Below are 25,402 nucleotides of genomic sequence, written 5' to 3'. Positions count from 1 at the left end.
TCAACCTGCACAGACTCTGCATTCAGACTGGAGGAACCTGTGGACAGTACAGCTGGAGACACAATATGACATATATACACAATATGTATATATATACATATATATACGTACACATATATATATATACACATATACATATGTACACATATATATATATACATATATACATACATACATACATATATACATACACATATACATATATATACGCTTTGGTTGGATATCTACATAAACTAGCTCACTCTGGCTTCTCTAAGTTGCCTCCTCTGGTTTTGACAGGAAATTGTGAGAACTGTGCATCATTGTAAAATATTTCAACAACAGAAAATGTCTTGAAATGACAAGTATACTTTGCCTCGACCTGCAGTTCTAAGCGGCTCTTTCTTCACCGTATCAGCGAGGCTAAACACTTCAAGATCCCTTTCTACAAAAACTCACAGATTTAATGAATACTGATCTGAGAGGTCGTGTGAGGTTGTTGCATTGAAGTGCAGCCCATCACACCGCTGCGTTTCATGCATCACCCAAGGAAGGAACATTTCAACACATTCACCAGTGAGACACTTGCGTCATATTTTCATTTTATTCCTAGTATAAGAGACATACAATGGTATTCTGTGAGACCAAATTCATAGTAATTCAAGAGGCGTAGCCTGGAAATCAAACAGGAAAGAAACAAAACATAACACTGAATCAATGAGACCCCGTCCAGATAGAATGTATTTACACCAAATCAAATACTGATCGAGCTATTTAGAGGCGAGACCGCTCCCTCTGCCTTACAATCTGTCACCGGCAGATACAAACCAACGCACACTTCCACTGCTCAAACACCGTAGCTGCCACAATTCCTCTCATGAAACATTACAGTCACGACCTGAAATCACGTTGGATGTTTTCTATTTGTTGTTCCAAAGCTATTTAATGCTCCGCTGCCTGTTAATATCCAAATACACTTTTTTTATTATGAATTTTTCTCCTTTGCACAAACGTCACGGTCGGCCGTATTTTCCTTCATTTACTGGAGTTGGAGTTATGAGCAGCAGACTTTATATCGGGTCAAATGAGTTCTGGTGGGGTTTCAATCAATGAAACACCACTTTCAGATACAGGAAATAAGGCAGTGCTGTTCTCACAGAATTGACCGCGGTTCCAGTCGACCGTGAACAAAAGTGACTCTGCTGAAAAGTGCAACAGCGGAGAGTCTCCAAGCCGACACGGCGTCACCTTCCCTCAGGGGGGAAGAGCTCAGCGACCGTTTGGCACCTGGGGACCCGGTTCCACCCTCGTATCGATCCAAGAGACAATCTCCGCTCGTCGGATCAGAGTTCATTGCACTTCTCGGCGTTTCTTAACTCTCCACTGCCATTTATTTGCTTCCTGCATTGTTGAAGTTGACACCTGGTGACACAGGTAAGTCGACAGCGGTAAACCGTCGTAGAAGTCCAATGTTACGCCTGCATCCATTCTCAGAATCTGCAGGACATTTCTTTTGTTATATTTTTTACATTTTTGCCACATATCTGCTCCGTCCATCAGCCTTCTACGATGGCTCCAGGTCTGTAGATAACTTAAGAGGAACTGTGAGCTGATCTTTAAGAAACCCAAAGTGATGCTAATGCTACTGCTAAAAAAACAACAACCAAAAAGTGAACAATGGCACCTTTTGGGAAAGTGACACCCAGTGGAAAGTGACATAAAACGGAGGCAGTCAAACCTGAATGTCTGCAGTCTCAGGCTGTGTTTGTTTTGCCAAACTCTCCCAAAAAAACATCTGCAGGCTCACACTTCTGGGATGAAAGAAACAACCACACACACACACAAAGAAACCAAAGCAAAGAACAATGAAGGGTTTCATTCCAAAACACTGAATCCATCTCGGGAAAAACAAAACAACATCTATCTATCTGGTGTTTTATATTTTTCATAATAACCAATGAAAATTTGGAAAAAAGAAAAGAGCTCAATACAATCAAGACAGAACATATAATGAATGAGTGAGTGTTACAATCATACTTGCGGTTATCAGACAAATATCTCATTCTGGAATGAAACTCTTCAAATGTACAATAGATACCGTGTGACACACTGACGACCATAGAAAATGAAACACCTACAATATACTGTAGCATAGTAGCCTTCTGAGCCCCTTGCATTAACCCCTACCCCCATGTCACACACTGTTATTAAATAAGGCACACATTTACACATACAGTTACAATTTGGCTAGTAATTATTCCTTTATTTACAACCAATAGCCACGAAGTTAATAATTAGAATAACTGCAGTCCGTTCTATGTTTTTAATGTTCATCCTCATAACGCGGCGTTTTTATTTAGTGGTATTCGGTTTTCTTATTATTTCCATTTCAGAGGATGTTAGACCCGGGAGAGACGAGGAGCACCAATCTTACAGAAACATTCTCGAGGAACCCGATTACGTCACTTTGGACCCGACATCTGCTGGACCGGGGAAAAGAAAAAGAGAGACGAGACGAGAATAGCTGCTTTGTTGAAGTATTTCCTTTCTCTTATCAACACGAACTAATTTGGTTCAGTGTATTTAGCCGACTGAGAATGTATGGATGAAGTGCATGATTTGGGGGGGGGGGGGGGGGGGGGACCGTTTGATATGCCCAAAAGATGAAAGAGTATAGTAAGGCAAAGACATAACTACTTTCAGGGGAATTTGCTGACTTTTCACCACAGGTTACATATACTGCATATGTATATGTATACATATACGGTGTGGATATAAACACACATATATATACACACACATGCATAATATAAACACATTCGAGGGTGGGGCGGGTGGGGACTGGTTACCAACACAACATCAGAAAATATTAAGCAAAAGCATGAATCTAAGCATCGCAGGAGCCTCCGGCTTTTTCAAGTCTTCAAGACGACTGATGCGTTTAGTTCTTCCAACATCAACACGTCCCGAAAAACTAAGTTGCATTGTAAATCCACACTGAGGACATTGGCAGCCTAATACAAGGAGGTGGCGTTCTATAATAAGCAAGTAGCTGAGCAATACCAATATGGTACAAAGATATTCGTTGGACAAAAAGAAGGAGGACAAAACAAGTTTGGTTGAGGCTTTCGTCCACAGTGACACTGGCTGCCACGCGACTGGTTTACTCGTGAAGGTCTGCAACCTCGAACCCACTGCATTTCATCAAAGGGAAGTTCCTTTAAGAAGACACAATGAGGGAGACTCCCTCTAGTCCAGGAGTGTCCCTCCTCAGTAGTTGAACTTTCCCTGTTGGTTGACGGGGGACGTGGCAGGTATGAACAGGGGCTTTGGAGGGACGTCGGGTTTGAGAGAGGAGACCCGGCGGACGATAGCGCCCCTGTGTTGGACCTCCTGCTGCTCTCCATTATAGCTGTGCTGGCGTGTTAGGTACCCGTTGGGGATGAGGGGGTAGTGCACCTCGCAGGCGCTGCCCGTCGAGTTCATCCGTGCCAGGAGGGGAGGCGGCTGGTGGGGCCCGCCGTTCCGTTGGCTGAAGCTGTGCTGGCGAGGTATCATTCCTCCTCCTCCACCGCCGCCGCCTCCTCCTCCTCCTCCTACTACGTTGGGCATCTTGGTGGCCGCAGCAATTAGCGAGTGCCTCTGGGAGGCGTGCCTCCTCTCCAGTGTGGACTGGTGGTGTGGGGGAATGTCCGGAGGCACATCCATGCGTCGGGTGAGGCTGTCTCGAGGTAAAGTGGATGAGCTGTAGTAGGGGGCCGATTCCGTCTCAGGAATCTGAGGTTGGATGCGGTTGGCGAACGCAAGCTGACCGCCGCCACCGCAGGCCATCAGACTCGACGGGCTAATCAACTGGGAGTTCTTGCTGCAGCTTGCCTCGTGGATGTGCTTCAGGAGCTCATCCAGTGAGGTTACCTCCATCACCTTCTGGGAGTAACCAGGGTAAGGTTGCTGAGACAGCACACGTTCAACGTTGTGGATTTTGCGTTCCTCTGGATGGAGGTGACCGACTAATGGCTGCCCATTGGACAGGCCATGGGAGTACGGGAAGACCTGCTGGTGAAGCAGTGCTGAGCTTGGCCTGGAGCCAGTGTTGTGGGACTTTGGTTCCTTGGCATTGTTGCAATTCTGGTTCTTCTCCCACTGGTTCTTGAAGGCTTTCATGTTCTTGATGGGCAGTTCTGGGGTGGAGTCTGGTGTGGGCAGACCAGACAGCTCTGACGAATGGTGGAGGTGGTGGTGGTGGTGTGGGTGGACCAGGTCTCCCATTGTCATTGCGTGATGGCCATTTCTCCTTGGCTGGTGATGCTCCTGGCTGTTGGCGAAGAAAGAGTTGTAGATCTTTGGAGAGGACACCTCCAGCTTGTCGTCCCTACTCTGGCTGTCCAGGAGGCCGTTGAGCTTGGCCAGGCTGCGGAGGGACAGGGCGTGTGGGATTGGCGCCTCGGGATCTTTCGACAACTTCTTTGTCTTGTGGCCCGTGTGGTTACAGTAGCAGGAGACCAGGAAACCAGAGAGGAAGGCGCCAAGGACAAAGGCCACCAAAACACACGCGATCAGGAGAGTATAATGGACACTGTGATTGGTCTTCTCCAGCTCTGGCGGCCGCCTCACACCTTCAAAACAGAAAGAAAAGATGGAGGAAAGGGAATTTCAGTTAGAGCTTTTTTGACTGAGCCATAAATAATATATATATTTTCAAGAGCTAATATAGGTCAAGTAGCAGCTGGGACAGACAGGTTGTGTTTACAGGGGCTTCACTATGAGGTAAACAGCATGGGAGAGGTGTTTGAACTCAGCTCTTGGCTTCCTTTCCCTCCACTGTTACTAGATCAATACGGCCTTTCTTCCTAGGACCTGTGCTTTCTCCTTCAGACTGACAGAGGACAAGAGCTCCCCAGTCAGTGAGAAATCAACTCTGAAATGAGTTAGAGCTTTAAATATTGATGGGAGCACAGCAGCGGGAACCTGATGTCATTTTCACAGGCTCGGCTTTGCAATGCGAGGATCAGGAGCGAGAGCACCTGGTATGATGAACGAGCCAAAAATAACAGGTCTATCCGAAAGCTCACGGAGCGCGGCGCCTTTTGCCAACACAGACTCAAATGAGGTTGTCAAGTCCTTTCAAAATGAAGCCGAGGGGAGAGTCTGCACACCGAAAACACACGGTAGCTTTGCCGAGGTAAGTCTACCGTGTGAATGTCCTTGGGCTGTGTGGCCCCAGCACGGTGTATGCCCAATGGCGTGAAAGGCAACGATGATAAGAGGAGTGAAACCCGCCACCTCCCGTAATCAGAGCTCATTTGCAAGAGGCTGCCGCCATCTGTGGTGTCAGAACCTTCTCTCCGCCCTTAATGACAGCTTCTGTGAAACTGATTAGTCTGAGCTGCACCGAGGAGGGGAGGCAGGTGTTCCAAACACGCCGAACTCAACCGCTAACGAAAGCTTCGTTGAGGAAGGAAAATAGAAAATGATGTGTAAATCAGGCTTGATGAGAGGTTCAGAATGATGATGATGATGATGATGATGATTGGAAAGAGGAGGGTAAGGGAGATCAGGGCAATAATTAGGTCTGCATTTGAGCAAATTTAAAATCTTTTTCTCTGAATTAAGTGACACAGACTTGATGAACTCTTTGCTCCAGACAATTCTGGCTAAAGAAATTCACAGAATTCCCTGAATGAATTATGATGGGGCAACTGGGTAGAGTGTGTAATTTGATACTGCGGTGGTGATATATACGGTATATTCTGCTCTGGTAAATTGAGATACTGTTTATAGACGAAAGTAGACGGGCACTCAGAGAACGCAAACCTCGGCCAATTGAGGCCAGATGCCGTACCTCGCGCCGTTAACCAAAGTGAAAAATAATTTGTGTATCTGCTCCGCTCCCAAAATGTAATGAGTTCTTCCTCGGCCCATGTTACACGCGTCCATCTCCGTTTCTGGCCAACGAGTTTATTATTTAGGTCATGAAGTTACAGTGAAACTTCTTTCTGCTCTTCATTATCAAGGGGTAGACGTCTGAGCAGGTGTACTTGTAAAGCCTTATTACCCGACTGTCACGTATCACTACATTCACGTTAGAGGGCTGCTTTGCTCCCAGAGAGAGAGCTACGGCGCTGCACTATAATCTGTTTTAGAAATTATGCTTTGAATAGAGCTTCCAATTAAAAATATTAAAATGTTTCTCTCATGATTGCCTCGACTTACGCACGCATTAAAAAGCCGTAAATCGTAATTGCAATCCCAGTGGGACAGGCGATCAGAAGTGATGCTGCAGTGAGCCTTTTAATACCCACTCTTTTAATCTTGGACATTATTTTTTAGTCGGCTCTTCGTGGGTCTGAGTCTGTGGTTTCGGACTGATCAGCGTCCCGGCGTGCAGCTCTTGTAATGAGCGGTGAAAGGCTGCTCTCATCTCGCTGCTACCTGTGAGTCATATCGGCTCCCTCTGGACCACGACTCCCCCCCCCCGTCAGGCTGTGGATGCAGGCAGCTATTGAACGGTTCCTCCCGGTGGAGGGGGATGAGTCAAGTGGCGCGACAGGGGGTCGAGAAGCGCAGCTGAGGTAAACAAATCCAGAGCCTCCGAACGACCTGTCGCAACGTGTTTCGCGAGCAGACCGGATGACTCAATCACCGGGTACGCGGGACATATGGAGCCGCCGGTCACAGTGGAATTAATACCCTGTGAATCACAGGCAGCCTGGCAAGAGGCTTCGTGGCACACAGGGGGTGCCGGCCAACTGTACACACCGACCTGCTCCTCAAGCGTCTGGAAACTAAACTGGCGTTTGAACCGGTTATGTTTGGGTAAATCGCCAATCGCTCAAGTAGAGGCGTTAATTAATGACGCTTGATGCTCATTTCACTAAATCCCTTAAAGGTTTACATAGCTGCAGAGTCAGTGTTGCTCTCTGTCGCTGTCACATTATATTTCTGCTTCGACTCAACGTGGTCTCGGCACACAGAGGGCTTAATATAGAGATACGCAAGTCTGCCAAAAGGTAAACAGACAGATGGGCTGCATGAGTAGAGGCAAGGGAGGGAATGAGATAAAGGGATGAAATTCAACCTCGGTGGCAAACTCCAAGATCAACAAAGATACAAGAGACAGTGGAGCAAAGAGCACAGTCGGAGTGTTGAGATGAAAGCCAGAGAGATGGAGAGAATGTATGTGTGAGGAGCAGATTTGAAGGAGGAGGAGGAGGAGGAGGAGGAGGAGGAGGCAGACAGACGTGATGGAGTGAGGGACAGACCGTCACTCTGCCGGGTGTTTTGAAGCCGGTGCTCTGCTTGGAGAACAACCCCTCTCGCTCCTCCGCGGCGCCGTAGGAAGAGAAGCAGTGAGAGTGCAGCCATATTGTTAAAAATAGATGGTAGGTTATGTAAACAGGCAGGTTGTACACCGGGGCCACGTATTATTAATTGGAGAGGTTTCTTTTTTTCGAGGTTTCTTCGTTTTTTTTTTTGCATAAGGGAAATGAATAAATAAATGGTCTGGCGGTTGTTATGCGTGAGGTATTTTGTATTTTCTTTCCTGCAGGTGAACAAATGACAGCGGCAGCGGCGACTGCTCCGGAGCACGAGTGATTAAGCAAAGCGCTGCTGTCTTTACGAGCTCCCGCAGACGTCTTAAACCCACTCCATGAACAATACAGCACCCACAAGCGTTTCCATGACACCAATTACCCGTAATCTCAACACTTTGAAGTTTCACACGATTCTCCTCGCGTCAGGACATTAAAACAAAAACTCCTTTTCCATTTCAAGTATTTCCTGGAAGGAGAGCGGCCGGCTCACTCTCAAGGTCCGATAGGACAATGATTTAAACAAGAGGAAGAACTCTTTTTTCCTTTTGCACCGGTCTTTTCCAGAACATCGGGATTTTCTCAAGGGTGCGATTAAATGCTTTGTAACCCGGAGAACAACTTGTGTTCCGTTTCTCGGAAAAATCAAGTGAAGACGTTCCAAAATAGCCCAAATTAGTTTCTGCCTCTGCAAGCTCACAAGTGCATGTAATTGTTCCCTTAATGGCTCCTCCATCCCAACGAGAAGCTGATGACTAAATGGCCCCAGGCTTCACAGGCAAGCATTTACCCCCCCCCCCCCCCCCCGCTAACGCTGGAGATTTATTTCTGCCACACTAAAACATAACAATTTAAGACTCCCTACAGGCTGAAGAATGGAACAAATATTTTCCTTTTTTTTTTAAAAATGCGGTTGAAGAGCAGCTCTGCCTCGCTGCTGTGAGCATTAGTCATGTGACAGTTTTAATACCTGATGTCTGTGCACTGACAGACATGGTTAGCAAACAGAGCATGATCGCATGCGTGTACACACACACACACAGTATACGTGATGTGTGTGTGTGTGTGTGTGCAGGGTTCTGGCTGTTGAGTGAATTCAATCATGTACACTTATTAGGAATTTGCATAATATTCCACATCAGTGCTCAGCCAATTGGATGCACTTTAATCTATGCAACCGGGCTAAGGTGATATGGTTTAATGTAACGGATCCATTCCAATTGAATAATAGTGGTAATGAGCACTGCATTTCATTCCAGGTGTGCTGATGCAGAGCGAGCACAGATTTCATTACAGGTGTGATTGAATACTGGTGAGGTAAGCGTGCCGTGGCATCTGGCAATCAGAGCCGTACTGTCTGTATGAAGTCCTTCAATATTTACACCTGTGCTTTGAAGGGGAAGTAGAGTTTTTCTTGGTCTGCAGTCGACATTTTGCTTGAAAACACTCACACAACAGATTGAGGTTTGTTAAAGGGCTGGTTCACTCTAAATATAGAACATCTTTTCTCACTTCATTGCTGCAACTCCAGTAAATATGGAAGTGAATGGAGTTGTGTTTGTTCTGATTAAAGCATCCTGAAATATTGCAAAGTCTAAACTAAGACAAATTAAATGAAATAAGAAAAGATGGTGTTTTGTAATTTGGGTGAACTGACCCTTTAACATCTTATCACATGTCATTAAACCAGGCAGAGCACATGCACCGAGCTATGTCCTGTTGTTGTTGTTGTTTACATGCACTTACATGCATCAGAAACTTAAAAAATGAGGATTTGATTATTTGCCATTCGGTGGCTGGTGAAGCAAAAATGGTTCCAATGCAAACGTCACACTGTTGCTGTGATGATTCACACTGAAAGAGAGAAAGGCGACATTGGAAGAATCTTGACTTAAAGAGACAGTCCACACCAAAGTCAGGTAATTCACAGATATGGTTTAAATTCATCTCGGTTTGTAGCTTAATAGCTGGCAATATATAAAGAAGGAGAGTTAACTCTGACCCTGAACAATAAAGCACATTTATGGGACATCTTAAAGAACTGACTGAGGAAAATGAGATGGTACATCTTAAAGGGTTATTCTCCATTTAATCTTTGTCCTCCTGCTGAAATCCAAATCTCCCACCGTGTCCCGCCTGTGGAGTGAACTGCTGCGGGAGGGAGAAACGGCCCAGTTCTGTGTGACCTTTGATGAGAGCCATTACACCAGGACGATGACTCAGGGAGTTCAAAATTGGCAGTAAAGTTTCCAAAAAAAGTGAATTAAATGTGTGTGTGCACGTCTGACTGGCGATGAATCATGTGACAGTAGCCGGCAGGGTCGACAGACGAACGGGCCGAGTGAAGTGCGACAGCCGGCGGCTCTATTTAACCGTCGTAATGAACATCTTCTGGATGTGCAGCTTCAATCTGACCATAAAAGATCTAAAACTAAAAAAAAGCTATTTCATATTTTAATGTCCAACTTCAGACGGTTTGAAGAAAGAAGAAGTGACAGCTGCTTTCTGGATGATTGCTGAGATGGAAAAGTCCACTCATCTCACTGCTGCTGCATTGTGGTGGACAACTCTCTGCTCGTGACGGATGAAACCGCTACGTTGACGTTGATTTATCCGTCACGTAACTTGCATACTTGACGCCAAATCAGTGGTTATTTTAACCCAAACCACAAACCTTTCCTAAACCCAACAAAGTGGATTCGTGGCCTCGATATAACGAAGCTGTTTCCTGTGAGGACGGGACTTTATTGTGAAAGGACTGTATGCATTTAACGTGTGGAAATTAAAACGTGCGGCTGGACCTTCTTAGAAAAACGCACCGAACTGAGGAGTAACTTCTGTGAGGACACATTGCAAAGATCGAGTTATTCCAACACCAGGATGCTGGATCGGGTATCGACGAGTACGCGAGTCTATGCACCGATCTGATAGAGTTATCGTATCATTCATCGGCTAATTTACGCGACACAAGAACAACAACCACACGTGTCACTCGCTGCCAGATCTGTACATCCTGCCTGATCGGTACATGTGCAGCTCTGCACAGAGATGAGACAGAAGCTACTTCCATCACCTGACATCGATGAGGATTTCCACAGAAGTGCAGGACCTAAACGTTGCAGGAAAACTCGAGGCCACAGAGAGTAACACGTGACCGGAGCAAGAAAACGGCATTAAAATGTATCATGAAGACTCTATTGAGAGTGATGAGGCAGAGGGGACACACAGCCGGAGTCCTATCAGTGACTGGATGATACAGGCAGTGTCTGTTGCCATGGTCTTCACACGTATAAATAACCCTTTAGAAAACAAACTGGCATCGATGTAACCCCCCCGAGACCACCAGCTCTTCTTCATGGAAAGGTTCAGCCCGAGTTCACTCTCCGCTCTCTTTTTATGAGTTTGAAAACCCCCGGCTCCACTTGATTCTATCATCGAGCCGTCTACCCTCCACCTGCCAGCTAAATTAGCTGCCAGCTTGGCTTTTTAGTCCGACCCACGCCAGTTCATCTGGATGTGCACAAAGAGTCACGGGAGGGAGAAAGAAAAAAAAGTTCAAATAACAATAGAAGGTGGAGGAAAAACACACACCAGAGAGGTCTAGAACCGGGAGTGCTGTGAGCCACGGGTTTGCTCACATGCAGGTTTCTGGAGAGGTGGGCGATCCGCAGCCAGAAACAGCTCGAGAGCAACCTCACCGCTGGCACTTTTCTAAACAGCAGCAGGTCAACAGCTTCCTGCCGCTGGTGTTTACATAATGTAGTGCAGCTACCCACATCTGAGCCGACACTCCAGCGCTCACGTTTCTCATCCGCCCATAACGGAGATATGAAAGAGAAGAAACACACCTGCGGTTGGGATTACCAGGGCTGCGTGCGTTCGAGTGGATTCGTAGACGGTTTACTGCGACTCATGTGTTCTTTAAAAGATGCTTTTCTGGAAGAGGAAACTCTCCTGAGCTGTCACATCTGTCTCAGCTGTCACGTGCACAGCATTGAAAAGGGGAACAGCTCCCCCACAGCCACACAATAACGTCAAGAAACAGTCGCTGGCTGAATATATTTGGGTATAGTGACACAATTCCACTCGTTAAGGACATTGCTGGTTTGATTAAACGTGTGTTTTCACACGTTTCTGCCAGATGAGCAGATGTAAGAAGGTTGGAGTTCAGATTCCTGCTCGAGAGTTCCAACAGCTGCGAGGATGAAACCGCTTGCTTCCAATTGATGACTCCCGTGTGCTGCTGTACATTGTGTCTGCACGTGTGACAGCTTTTAGATTTACGCATTTTATTTAACACACCCAGCTTTCTGTCATAACACCCGTCCTATTAAACAGTCAGGGGACTGCTAACCATATAATTTAGTGAGCTAGCTAACACCGTCTTCTGTTAATCGGCCCTTTTCCCCCCACAGAAGACATTTTGACATATCACAGCATGGAAGCACAGGTGTACGGAATAAAACGAATGACGGCTGAATTCCATTTAGCTGCCTCAGGTTGATGGTCCTGGAATTGTTCACGCTGGCTCACTGTCACATTAGCCGGCGTTGCTAACGTTATTAGCAACACCTGTGCTTTCCTTGGTACGACAAGTCAAAATGTCTCTGCTTTCAGTGCCGAGCGTTTGAATTAAAATCATTATCATGAAGAACTTTCATTTTGTGTTGATTGTGGACAAAAGCGATGCTGTTGTTCCGAGCACCAGGGTCCCTTTAGAAAAACGCTAATTGTATTGCAGCAGGGTCCGACAGTCCACCCCGCGCAGTCCTGGTTCTGGCTCTCTGGCGCCTCCCTTCCATGTGATGGAGCCGCTCAATGCTCGGCGCAGCCAGCTGTATTGATTACATCGAACTTGTTGCACGAGAGGAAAACTGAAGAGCATGGCTGAAATGGATCCGGTGCAGACAAGTGTGGAATACATCCTTAAGTCCCAAGTCCAGTTAAAGATGACGGCGTTCGATCACTTTTCTTCAACACTGAGTCAACAGTGTTTCTGTGTAAATGACACAAAGTCCTGAACTAAACATGCAGTAAACTTTCACGTTTTCATCTGGTAAACGTCATTGTCGCGACTGAAGTCTGACTCAATCTTTACAGAGGCCAGAGTCTGTATTCTTTAGTGGCGCTGAGCACGATGGCCAGTGAACAAGAACACGTTGTGTGTTACAATCTGGACACACACTGGCATTCTGTAACTTGTGTTCAGGTATCTTTGTCTCTCTTCACTAGCCGCTCTATATTGGGCCGCTATCTTTGCACCGTTGTCTGCTGGCCCACCTTGTGGCTGCTTGGAGATTTGTGACACAGCTGCAGGGAGTACAGACAGAAGAGCAGATATCTGGTGAGCAATGGACGGGGCTGAGGGAGATTGGAGGTCCTCCTGGAACTACGATGCCGTTACTTCCACCCCGGCTTCTCTCCCTCCTTATCAACCCGCCGGCCCCGGCTCCTCTGATTGAACCGGCGGCGTCACAGTCTCTGGCTGAAATAGATTGCGTTGCTGTTTCTATTACATCCTGAAGCCCCCCCCCCCCCCCCCCGCTCTTGTCCGACTCCCCGGCTCAGGCCCCTGCTGGTTATTTATTTGTTATGGGCTTTTCTCATTTGAGCCCGAGTAGCTCATCATTGCAGCCAGAGAGTCTGTCTGCCTGAATGGAAGCTTGTTTCCCTCGCTGGGGATTTATGGACTTCTGACATGGTGCCTGTGCGAGCAAGCCGCAAGGAGAGGACAAAAAAAAGCAGCTCGTCCTCCCTGAATGACGTCCAAATGACCCGTAGCTTCTTCCCAAACCAGCAGGAGCATGATCGAGTCTTTAGAAGGGGATAGACCCCAAAACTTCCTCTGTTCTTCTCTGCAGCTCTTGTTTCTTCACGTGATCATTCGAGGGTTCACAGGGACGCTTTGTTAATCAGTATGGGGGCGAACGAACCGTCAAATTAAAAATTTAAGAAATAATTTGACTTGAGCCCATAAAGATCGAGACGTGATTAAATATTCAAGAGCTGGCTGGAGTTTTATAGGTCATGTCATTTATTTGGGCAGTTGGGTGGTGCGCTGTAAAAGTTGAAGAGTCTGCGAGATTACGGGTCGGACGCCTTCGATAAAGTGGGAATAGAAAGCTTAAGTGAAAAACAGAACTTTAAATCATTCAAAATCTGGTTTGTAATTACAAAATGACAAAGGTCCAGCAACCAACAACCTTTAGCTCAAATGATTTGTGTAATTAATGGCGTAAGTCATGTTTTTTACAAGTAGAAAATGCCAAACAGTTGAAGAATCCACCTTCTGAAATAAGAGGATTATCTGCTGTTCTTTGTCTTCTATTATAACAAATTGAATACCTCTGGATTTCAGACAGTTGGTGGGATGAAACAATCAATCTCAATACATCACCATGCGCTCTGGGAAATGGCGAGTAACATTTCTCACTGTTCCTCTGATGTTTTAAAGACTAAACAATAAATTGTAGAGCAGGTCACTCCGCATGTCTAGACGGGGATTGTTCATCTTTGAAAAGCAATACCTAACATCTAATATTGTTGCTTCTTTGATACCGTTTTTAGTGCCCTTGATTGAACATTGTTTTCGCTCAGACTGTCCCGGGTAAAGTGACAGACTGAGGGCAGTTCAGTGCCGGGAGATGAAAAGGGAAACGCTTCTTTAAGACGGTGGATGTTGCAGCTAAAAAGCTGGAGAAGTGTCATTGGGAGTGAAGGAAGCGCGGCTGGGTGTCGTTGATGATCGTAATACGGCTACGCCCTGAAAGAACTTAAATTTCCATCCTTTTCTAACTGCAGTCATGTTGCTCCCGTGCTGGTTTCTGGTTTTGAAGCCTCGAGTTCGGCATTTTGGCCATCGCCATCTTGGCTTTTGAAACCAGAAGTGACACGAGAGGTTGGAGCTAAGCACAACCAAACGCTGAGCAAGATACTTTCAGGCGACAGTCTGAAAACAGACTGTGAAAGGGTTAAAGTTCTAAGACGAAAACACGGACAACGTAGTGGTAGTGACCTGTCAATCACAGTAAGCCCCGCCCTAAAGCATCCCCTGCTTCACTTTTCAGACCCGGTATATAGAATAATATCAGCAAATCCCACACGTCTTAATCTGAACATTCTACATGTCGGAATTAGCCTAATTCTGAATATCCAAATGGAATATGTTGTTCACATGAGCCGTATCAAATTCAGAATATTGTCACATTCGGAATATTGGTTAAATATTAGTGTGCATGTAAGCACAGTGACGGAGAGATTTCGTTGAGTTGAAGAAGATGGTGGAAAAGCAGCGAGCCCGGAAGTTGACATCAGGGCTTTGACTTCTCCATACTTGCTGCACAGGGAAATAAAAAATGTAAATGAACAGAGAGAGCCACCTGGTTTGCACTCTGAGCTTTTCTCAATGTGTCGCAAAACATTGAGGGAATATTTGTGCATGCTGACGAGCTAAATAAAAGATGAGGAAAGGCCAGGAGGGAGCGGCGTTGTTCAGACGCAGGTTCTCGACTTAATTTGAGGAGTTAATTGGAGCCGAGGCTGTATATTTATTACAAGTCATTAAATCTTTCGTGGTTGCTCCGTCGAGCACATGGAGATATACGGGGTTAGAATAACGGGACAAGAAGGTCATCCTCTCCATCCGAAGATTAGTCAATATGTACGCCGCGGTGTATCGAACACTTATTCAACCGTGAAGTGGAGCATGGCGTCATGTAACGATGTGACTAATGAAGCGTGCGAATCAAGAAAATCAATCAGCAATGCTTTCTGCCTTTCACTAAGAGGTCAGTTCAACTAGTGAGTTAAGCGTTAGTGAGCCAATGAAAGTGATATTTCACCCTGGGGGAACATTTACACGTAGTGGCATGCATCACATGACTTCCTGCATGGTCGGCCTCGAGCTACTTCCTGCTTTTACTGGTCAGGACTCGTTTTCTTATCAAAATTGCGAAGAAAATGCAATTTGTTTTTACCCGTTTCAAATGAGTGCCATTGCCATGAGGAGGCATGTTGGGTGATTGGACTGATGCAGTGCAGGCATGCGTGCTGTTCTTCCAGAGAGAAACATGATTCTTTTTTTAGTCTTTGTTTGTTAGTGTTCAGTCTGGTTAGAGGCGTACGACGAGGCATTCGGGGCCCAGCAGTGCAATCCCCTTGCAGGTTCACTGAGGACGGACATCCCTCCCCCTTACCCTCCATCTCCACACTGATTGGCTCCGAGTCAGGTGACCCTTGCTCCCCAACGGGGGGAGGGCCATCAGGACCTGTACCTCTTTCAGGGTCACCTGCCTCCTTTGGGAACGCCGCCCCATGATAGGTTGTGCTGGCAGTTGTGGGTGTGGTCTTCCCTGTGGTTGTGACGAAGGAGGAGGAGGAGGAGGAGGAGGAAGGAAGGGGGGGCAACAGAGTGAGTGATTAGTGAAATGTGAATCAGCCTGGAGAATCAACTTCAGAGAGATGAGGGTGAGTCCTGAGTGGAAAGTAAAACCGTCACCATAAAGACCCAGCGATGATCGTGAGCAACACGATGAGCACACAGAGCAGAAGTTAATTCATCCGTCACTTCCCCTCAGACACACAATGAGTGTTGGCTGCCATGTTCTTCACCAGCTGCCTAATGCCCACATTCAACCTCTCCGGGGACCTGTGATTTTGGCATTCCAACATTTGCAATCCACGATTCTCCAGAATATTTCTTGCTGTGCTGCTATTATCAAGCACTCAAAAACAACTCACATCCTTTAAAGGGCCAGCGTGTCGGATTTAGGGGAGTTAAAAGTGAATGTATTTACACTAAAACTGTGAATTGTTTTGTTTTAGATAGCTCAGAATGAGCCCTTCATATCTACATAGGGAGCTGCTTCTCTTTCATGGAGTCCACCATGTTTCTACAGGAGCCCAGAAGGGACAAACCAAACACTGGCTCTTTCACATGTTTACGTTGACCTGAAGGCCACCGTAGTTCTCCGACACGCTTTAGTGAGGGAGGGGCGATCAGAGGGCTAGACGCCACTGAATCCCACACACTGCTCGTGTAACAAAATATATCATCAGCACATTTCTGCGACTCTTTTAGCGTCACGACACAGCAGCTTGATTATCTAAACAAACACGTTTTCTTGCGGTGGCTTTTCAAGCTACTTCCGATTATATCTGATGGAGTCGTCTTTGAAACAGCAGCGCCAACAATAACAGTGGTCTGCTGCCACTTTAAACGAATAGAATACGTCAACATCCTTGAATGGCTTTTGAATTATTCTACTATTTAAATACACCATCATGGTGACTGGCTTTCAGTTCTCATCCTGCTTCTCCTCCCGTATGTCGAACGTGTCTTTGACCTCCGACCTCCCCTGCGTCCGCTCTGCTGAGCGTTTTCACAGATAAGCTGAAATAGACACCGTCAGCTGGCTGACTCTTTCCCACTACCTCACCCGAGCCGAGCCGCTTCACAGGAAAACTCCGTCACCTCGAGGCGGATCAGCGAACATTATGACATTTGGCCAGAATTCAGAATCATTTCAAACGCATGCCGAGAAAACCCGCTGGGCGTTTTGGCTGCCACGGGTCGCCGTATCATCAAAGGTGTTTGTCTGGATGACACGCTCCACATCTTGATTGCATTATTAGCTCCGTGTTGTCCTCGACGTCCGGTTTCTAGCATGCCGCTATTGGCTCGGGCTCCTGCACTAATAGGCCAGCCATAATGCTAGCGTTCTGCAGAGGCTCACACCCGGACTGGAGGAGAAAAAGAGAAGAAAAAAAAAGCTTGTTCTCTCTCTCGCTGTGAGCCAGTTGACAGCGTTCACTCTGAATGAGATGCCCCGTCGGTTCGCCATCTGCGCCGGGCAAATTAAAACTGTACACCAGGGGATGTTTGGCCCTGGCACATCGGAAAATAGCTCCAGGACTCCATTACTTCAATTCATAACAATTGTGTTACACTCAGTGTGCGTGAAGGATTTGATTTTTTTTGTCCCCTTTTTACTGTTGACAAAGTACCAAAAAAAGAAATGACACAACAGAGGATCATGTGATGAGCTACAGCGGCAGGTGTTTGTCTCGTGCCCTTCCCTCTGCCGGCTGCGATTGTTTGGGTCTTTTGGAAGACGGGAAACGGAGCCCGTGTGTGACACCGGCTTTGTTTTGGCATACGCGGTGTTGCGTTATCTAGGAAAGCTGATAATTGATCTTCAGGGCGGGAGACTTATCAGGCTTTTGGTGTGAATCAGCTGGAAAATAAATAAATAAATAAATAAATCGAACAACAGAGACAGAATCCGACTGCGTGTCGAGAGCTTCAAAACAGTGCAGCGAAGCATCGGGGTGATGAGAGCCCCGTGGGATTAAGCAGGGAGGGTTGCTCGACAACACTTGCTGCCGACTGAGTGGTAATTCCTCCGGCGGGGAGGCTCAGACTACTGAGGCACAGTGGGACTGTGGAGGTCTGGGCCGAAGCCTCTGCAGACAAAGTGGCCTCTGTTCTGAGAGAGATGGAGGGAGAGAGAGAGAGGGAGAGAGAGACTGAGGATGGATGCTTCTGCTGAGCCGTAATGGCCCCACGTCTCCCAGCATGACGGGCTCATTGCGGATACTAATCACTGCGTTGGATCCATTGGCTCCCAATTCGTCCGGCGACAGTCTGACTGCGAGCCTGTCTTATAACCTCGTCATGGAGCTGAAGCGGGAGCTTCCGTCGTGCAGATAAAGTGTTGGCCAGCAGCTATCCGATAGACAATGACTGCTTTTGAATGATGCCGCATTAGAAGGTTGTCCGGACTCCACCTCTTCAATCTCGTCAGAGACGGTAGCAAGCTTGCCGGCATTTCTATTTCTATTCCGGCCATGCCGGGGGGGGGGGGGGGGGGTTCGCGGCGTGGGAGTAATGGGACGTGACAGGGATGATGATCCTTCTTGATACAGGGCATTAGGCTGCCTGGTCCATCACAGGACCGACGCCTCAGACAACGGCTTCAATGTTTAAGCTGTCGGACCGTCTGAGGAGGAGAGGTGCACCGGCCATTCAGCTGCCGCAATAAAATGCTCTGTAACCTCCCGGGTTGTAAAGTATAAAGAATATTTACGTGGTAGGAACATCGGATATATTTCTTCTTCTAAATTAAATAGTTGAGATGTGTTCACTGACCGTACGCCAAATCCAGCGCCGTGTTCTGCTTGCGAGTCGTCGCCAGAACATCTGGTGAAAGACAAACACAGGAATTCACAACGACATCAGTGTGTTGTTATTTCCACCATGCCGACGTGTGTATCGGCCATTATCAGCGGGCAATATTACCTTCAAAATGTCAATAAAAACACTCCTGCTTAATTAACATGAAAAGATTGAGAACCGTGTTCCAGCAGGAACCGTGAACGGGGCGGACAAACTACTCTTCAAGCTCTCAATGCCCTCTCTGAAATAAATACATCGTAATGCTCCATTAGAACCCGACAGATCCGCAATCATTCATTCACTCTCTCTCTCTGTTCTGCCTCCATTTCTTCCTCTCTGCCTCTGCATTTCTCTCTCTCCCTCCCTCCCTCCCTCCCTCCCTCCCTCCACTGGGAATAAATAAAAGTTTCCATCTCACCGTGACAGGTTTCAGCATGCTGATGGTAACCGTTCTCCACATCCTGTTCAAGGCTGCCTCTGAAGGGAAAGAAACAAACACAAACACACACACACACACACACACACACACACACGACAAAGCAAGACAAAGAGGCGCATCAGTAAATTTGCATCAAGGCATTTTCCTAACTGTCTGTTTTTAACAAAGCACCTCTCGAGTCTTCCCAAAATTGGTTTTGTTGACGAGGAGTGCTTGGAGACGGGGCGGTAAGTGCACCGAAAGGAAACTTAATTAGTTTTGTGTCTGGCTGAGGTCAGAGTGTCTGCGTCCCGCATTTGTTGTTGGGGACAAATCGGCGGCCCGGACCTGAAGGGAAAATCCACCCTCGGAGTTCTTCACGAGAAGTTGCAATCAACTTTGTTGCGTGTCCTCACTTTCCCTCGACTCCTCTGCTAGTGCTCCAGTTAGTCGCCTCCTCCGTTCTCCAGATCTGTGGCACTCTCGTCACACACATAGCACTTTCTGCAGCTGCACTGTATTTTAGTCAACCGAGGCTACTGCTGCTGAAATTGGCACCCGGAGTTTGCCTGCTCTGCAATAAGCGTCTCGGTGCGTGATTGTGGAACGTCGGTGGAAAGAACTGGATGGAAGCGTGTCGATTCGGAGCGATTGACACTAAAACCTGTCATTTACCACCGGTATTCTTTTATGGGAACGCTTTCGGCGAAACCTCCCATGGGGATGCTAATGGCATGGGGAAGTATATGTACGAGACATCTATATTTTGGCCGTCGTTCTGCAGAAATAAGAAAAATGAACAAAGAGATTGAAGTTTTCGTGTTTTTTTTGTGGGTTTTCAAAGGAAAAGGACAAAGTGTGCAGATCGTCTCGTTGAAAACACTTTTCCCGCCTGTTGTTACTCATTGAGGAGTATCGGGACTAAATCATGAATTCATTGATTGATGTGTGTCGTCCCTTAAGTTTTATGTACAGTACGGATGAGTTACACTTCTTAAACACATTTGTGTAAATTCATACTTGATGATTAAATCAACATGAAACTGAAAAAATGCTCAATCACATCAAATGAATCCTTCAAAACACGTTTTAACGGTGCAATGTCTGCCATTGTGAACTTGCTGTGCAATCCAAATCCTCTGAATTGCTCTTTTGAACAAAACCCTCCAAACCGACACAAAACCCAATCTGGCAATTATTGATTTTCTGCAGCTCTGATGAGAACGCGTCTACAATTGACACGCTGTTCTCCCTCCAATGGACGCACCGTCCTTCCCCCTTTCGAGTCGATCCCAAATCAGAGCCTCATCCAGACGACGCGCCCATTCACCGGGCGAGTAATGAGGCCGAGCCGCCGCGCGGCGGAGCGGAAGCGTCCCGGCTGCGCGGAGCGCCGCGTCGACGCCAACAATCTTCCCACGCGTTTGTAATGAGCCGAATGAAATGAGACACGGGCTCATGCACAAGCGCGGTGATCCGGTACTCACGCCGAAACACTTTGCACAAGCACGCATGCTCGCCTACTCTATCATCAAACCAATTACATGCAAACAACTGTGATTAACAAGCAAACTTCTCTCCGCACAGACACAATGCATGATCTGGTACATTTGTAGAGACTCGCAATCCTCAAGACAAACACGTCTCTGCTCCTGAGAGAATCAGCGCTTGTCCAAAGAGTGAGAACACGGAGCCCAGCTGGAGGGAAAACACAAATCCGCTCAAAGAAGAAGAAGAACCTCAATTTTTATTCAGTGTGTGTTAAAGCAGCTCGTTGGCCGTCAACCTTCAGGTTTACGGATGAGCGTCTGCAGAGCCTGCTGCGAGGAGGCCTCTCAGGCAGAGACACACCTGGTGCACTGACTCACATCATTCTCTTCCTCACTGAAAACTCTCTTCATGTTCCCAGAGGAAGAGCGATGGAAGACCCGAGGTGATGATCAAACCAAAGAGCGACAGGCTGATGCTCGGTGTTTGTGTGAAGGACGAAGTAGTCGGGGAGAAAACATATCTTGAGAAGATAATAATAATAACTTAATAAATAACTAAATAAATAATATAGAACAGTAAAATAATTGAGTAAAATCAACAAATAAAAATAAAACAGCAACGCGATGACATCAAATGAAAGCCAGTCTGTAAAAATGTGTTTTAAGAAGAGATGTAAAAGCCTCGTCTCCTCAAGCAGCTCGTCCCAAAGCCGAGGGGTCCTGATGGCAAAAGCACGGCCACCTTTAGTTGTGAGCCTCGACTTCGGAACAGCTAGAAGGGCCCCACCTGAGGACGAGAGCTGGCTCACAGGGGAGGGGGCAACATTTATTCTATATATTTCGGGGCCAGACCGATACGTGGTTTAAACGTCCCACGACACACAGCGGTTTGTTTCTTAAAGGCACAGGCCCATGATTAGGATGAGTCATCACCATCAAACAGCTTTGAAATGTGCGTCTGGAATCCGCACTGTTGACATTACGCAGCTGGAGAAACGTTACGCTGCTGTGAGTGAGTGAGTGCTAATTCATCATTCAATTCAGTTCTGACGGTTTCAGTTCATTCACCTCCAGCTCAAGAAACCTCACAAAACGTCTCCGTCACGTCTCCGAAAAACACTTCAGCAAAATTCCAAAAAGGGGTTAATTTGATAAACAGACCACTATCTGGCTCAAAGGTTACTTGCCCGCATGAAAACATATAAAACTTAGTACAAAGACTTATTTACAGCTTTTTAGCTCGGCTCAAAATCTCACTGAAAGCTGCCGTCGAGTCCCCGAGAAGCAGTGCATTGTGGGGCAGTAAGCTCACAACTACTGTGACATTCGTACCGATGTGGGACACTGACTTGTCCTGTGTAGTTTATTTCGTCGGTCCTTAAGCGATCACACCTCATGCGTTGGCTGATAATGAACTCCATCAAATGAACTGTTTCTCCAGCTTGAGCCACATCTGTTAAATAGAGTCCAGCTGTTTGAGGTTAAGTTCAAGTAAAATAATATATACTTAAAATAAACTCAACGTCTATAAGCTGCTTTAAAAGCTGCTGTAGACGGTTGACGTCTTCAGGAAGCCAGGAACTGTGAATACACGGTTGCTTTTGATTCTTTCATTGGATTTTTTTTGGCAATAACAAGAAAATAAAAGATTGCCATCCAGGTCCTTTCACGGTCTTTCACCTGCACTTTGCAGCTGGTCCCTGTTCCAGGATCCCCATGCGTCCTTGGCCGTCTTTTGTTTCGGCTTCATGCTTATGGACGACGCGTAAACCAAAGGACCCAGAAACAGCACGACGCCGAGCCGCCCGCGTCGCACAAACCTTTCAAAGTGTGAGAGCTGCAGAGACGGAGAGAGAGAGAGCGGATGTGAATCCTCTCTCCTCCACCTCTCGTCCTCTGGATCAGCCATCAGTCATGTAGATGTATGCCACCGGAAAACAATAAATAAAAGAGACTGATCGGCCATGAAAGAGTGATGTGAGAGAGGAGGGAGTCCCGGGAGGAGGAGGACTGTAGAGCTGCTTCATCTTGTGGAGAATTTCAGTATTAAGCACATAAGTAGGATTAAATAACCTCACTATTGATGAGAAGAAGTGTCACAATAATAATATGTCAGTCACAATATGTTTACAATATTCTTACTTATAGAAGATATTATGTGTTACAGTATACTAACTAATTGAATGGATTAAATCATAAAAGTATAGTCACTAAAGGTATTAAAACACTATAATAGAATAGAATAGTTTGAGGGGCAGACAGGGATTCTGAATGGGACATGCAGCAAATGGAGGAGGGGCAGTGGGGATCGATCAAAAGCCAAATCCGACCGCGACGGAGACGGAGAGTCCAGATGTTTTGCGAGGAGAGAAGATGTTTCGCTGAAGGATCGATAATGGGAGGGGACAGAAGTCAAATGGAGCCAATCACTAATCGCCACGGAGGGTCATTCAGATGTTTTCTGACTGTTTCGGACATGTCCAACTGTCGGGGCATATGAGAGACTGTTCTAGAGAGCATTCCTCAGACCACATCCGCTCTCGTGTTTCAGCACCTGAATTCAGACCTGTGAGTGAGATGCGAGCTTGTGGTCTCTGTTCTCGAGAACATTACTATTGATGGTTGGTTCAGTTTGTAAGTGAACTTTGTGTCGTACATTAAATATTGTTTAATTTTGAAACCGGATCCAGTTCCGTTTTTCTGATGCGCGTTCGCAGCAGGAAGCTTGAAGCAGAAATCTCCCTGCAGCCTGCTGAAGCCTCGCATCCTTCTGTTTTAAACCCGAACAGTCTTTAACTCCGGTCAGGTCTGATTCACATCAGTTCATCCTTTCTCTCGTCCTCATTCCCTTTCTCCTCTTTCACCATCCACTCCTGACCTCTTTCCAATGATAGATGTACATATCAACACATTATATGATTTGACTTCATGCAGGAATCAAATCTGATGTTACTTTCAGGCCTCACTGACAGCCTGAGCCAACACTTTCTTTCCTTGAGTCGTAAAACCTAAATGAAAAACAGATGTTCTGTACTTTGGGCTCAAACTGCTAAAACTCGCTCTCCCTTTCCTCCCTCTTCTCCCTCCTTTGTGCAGCCTTTTCTGTCTTTCCTTCACTTCTCCCTGCTTTAATACATCTCTCTTTACATGTATCTTTTGCTTCCTCTTCTTTCCCATTTTTTACACTCCTTGTAGGTTCCTCTCCTCCAGTTTCCTTTGTTCTCTCGTCCGGCCATACTTCCTCTCCCTTTCTCTCTCTGGCAGCGAGCTCATAGTTGAGTCTGAACAGGATATTTTGGCTGATGTCTCTCCCGTTCTGGTCCATCGGGGCGTCGTCCTGCACGCTAAACACCGACTCATAAATCACAACCTCAGCGAGCAGCTTGGAGCACCTCGCCAGCGTGATCGATCGATCGGTCTCTCTCTCTCTCTCTCTCTCTCTCTCTCACCACAGACCTAATCTTAATTACAACCTTAATTACAATCCTAAACCAATGTCAAAATCTCATTACTTTTACCTGCTCATAAGAGATGCTTCTTTAATTATCAGTGTGCACCAGGAGGCACAAACTAAACGTTCCAGCCCATAAAACGGTCACAGATTCCCCTCAGATTAAAGTGTCTTACTTCACTGGATATCCTGCTTGTTTTGAACTAATTCACGAACAATTTTCCATCTCAACAGGAAGTAAATCAAAAGAAGACATGTCAAAATAAATCAGGATGTCCAATGGAAACTTTTCAAACCACTCAGCAGAATCCGCCTCTCTGCTCCATCACTGAAAACCTCCTCAGAGCTCTGAAGCTCCAACAAGCTTCATTGGAAAAGTGGAATCGTCTCGGGACATACTGAACACATGAATGAACAGAGAACTGCTACACGAGTGGTTTCAGGAGTTCCAGCGGTAGATTGGGTGATTTTATTCACCGTGGTTCTGGGTCGGCCCCCCTGCTGTGCGCTGAAAACTGCTGCGAATGCAAAACTGGCCTCGCCGGCTGTACTTCACCAAGCTACAGAGCCACGTCCCCAGTGTTTGAGTCTCTGTGGTGCTTTGAAAATACAGTTTCATTCAGAACTCCGACCAAAAGTTCGAGGAAAAAGATGAATAGCCCTCGTGTGTTTTGCAGGCTAGCTTAGCACAAAGGCTGTGAGCAGCTAGCCCGGCTCTGTCTGAAGCACCAGCACCTCCAAAGCTCACCGATTACCATGTTACATCTCCAGTGTTCAAACTACACAAAGAACCGGAGAGTGAAACTAAGGTTGGACATCCAGCTGCTTCAACAAGACTCCAGCAATCCAGAGGCCACAAAACTGAAGAATGGTCGATTTAAGCACAGGAACCAAAATATCACACAGCAAAATAAGCAAATACAAGAGGGCGCACAGAAAAAAACATATTCCATTAGCCTCTGTCCGTGTGAGGGCAGGGGAAGTAACGTCTGGGTGGCCAAGCAGAGGATATGCAATAATTCCAGGTCTGCACATTTTTCAGCCGTCAGAGTAATCTATTGGAAGCCAGTCAACAGTGGAAGTGGTGCTCTGTGCATGTGTGTGTGTGTGTGTGATGTCAGCATACAGAAAACTCCACACACACAGTTTACAAAAGTCCACAGAGGTAAAAAGAGAAAACAGCCGGCGTGGTGATTCAGGAACAGGTTGTACATCAACCACACGGGGACACGCAGAGACCTCCACCGCCAGGAGGCACAAAGGAGGAGAAACCACAACCTTTAACTGCCTCGGCTGATCCTCTCCACCCTTTACTGCATCCATCACCTATTCCTCCCGCCATCTCGCCATCCAACCACACATCCATCTTTCTTCCCCCGCTTTTGACGGACAGCGCGGCACACTTTTGATTTAATGGCACAGGCTTTAGAGGGGGAAGAAAATATAGAAAAACAAAAGATAGAGTTCTCCTCTGTGAGACATATGGTTCATTCATTGAATTTTTGTTTCAACTTCCTGTCAGCTGATGTCATTCACATGCGCTGCAACCAGAAAACTAACCCGGCACTAATTTAG

At 46.5% G+C, this 25,402-nt stretch overlaps 1 protein-coding gene across 2 annotated transcripts in view; it reads right to left on the bottom strand.

The window, feature by feature from the left end:
- Positions 1-569: 569 nt before the first annotated feature.
- The window catches only part of sema6cb (semaphorin 6Cb), a 131,345-nt gene continuing 106,512 nt past the window's right edge, over positions 570-25,402 (bottom strand). Inside the window, exons 18-21 of one of the 2 annotated variants that reach the window (XM_079275277.1) lie at positions 18,887-18,945; positions 18,442-18,492; positions 15,488-15,643; positions 570-4,595 (exon numbers count right to left, since the gene is read on the bottom strand). In XM_079275277.1, the coding sequence (XP_079131403.1) occupies positions 3,250-4,595; positions 15,488-15,643; positions 18,442-18,492; positions 18,887-18,945 (1,612 nt within the window). In that variant the 3' untranslated portion in view covers positions 570-3,249. The remainder of the gene's footprint in view (positions 4,596-15,487; positions 15,644-18,441; positions 18,493-18,886; positions 18,946-25,402) is intronic. The other variant, XM_079275278.1, reaches the window with a different exon arrangement.

Source organism: Melanostigma gelatinosum (assembly GCF_949748355.1).
Source record: "Melanostigma gelatinosum genome assembly, chromosome: 9".
Classification (NCBI taxonomy): domain Eukaryota; kingdom Metazoa; phylum Chordata; class Actinopteri; order Perciformes; family Zoarcidae; genus Melanostigma; species Melanostigma gelatinosum.
The sequence above is the reverse complement of the archived record's forward strand: the minus strand, read 5'-3'. Positions and strand labels throughout refer to the sequence as shown.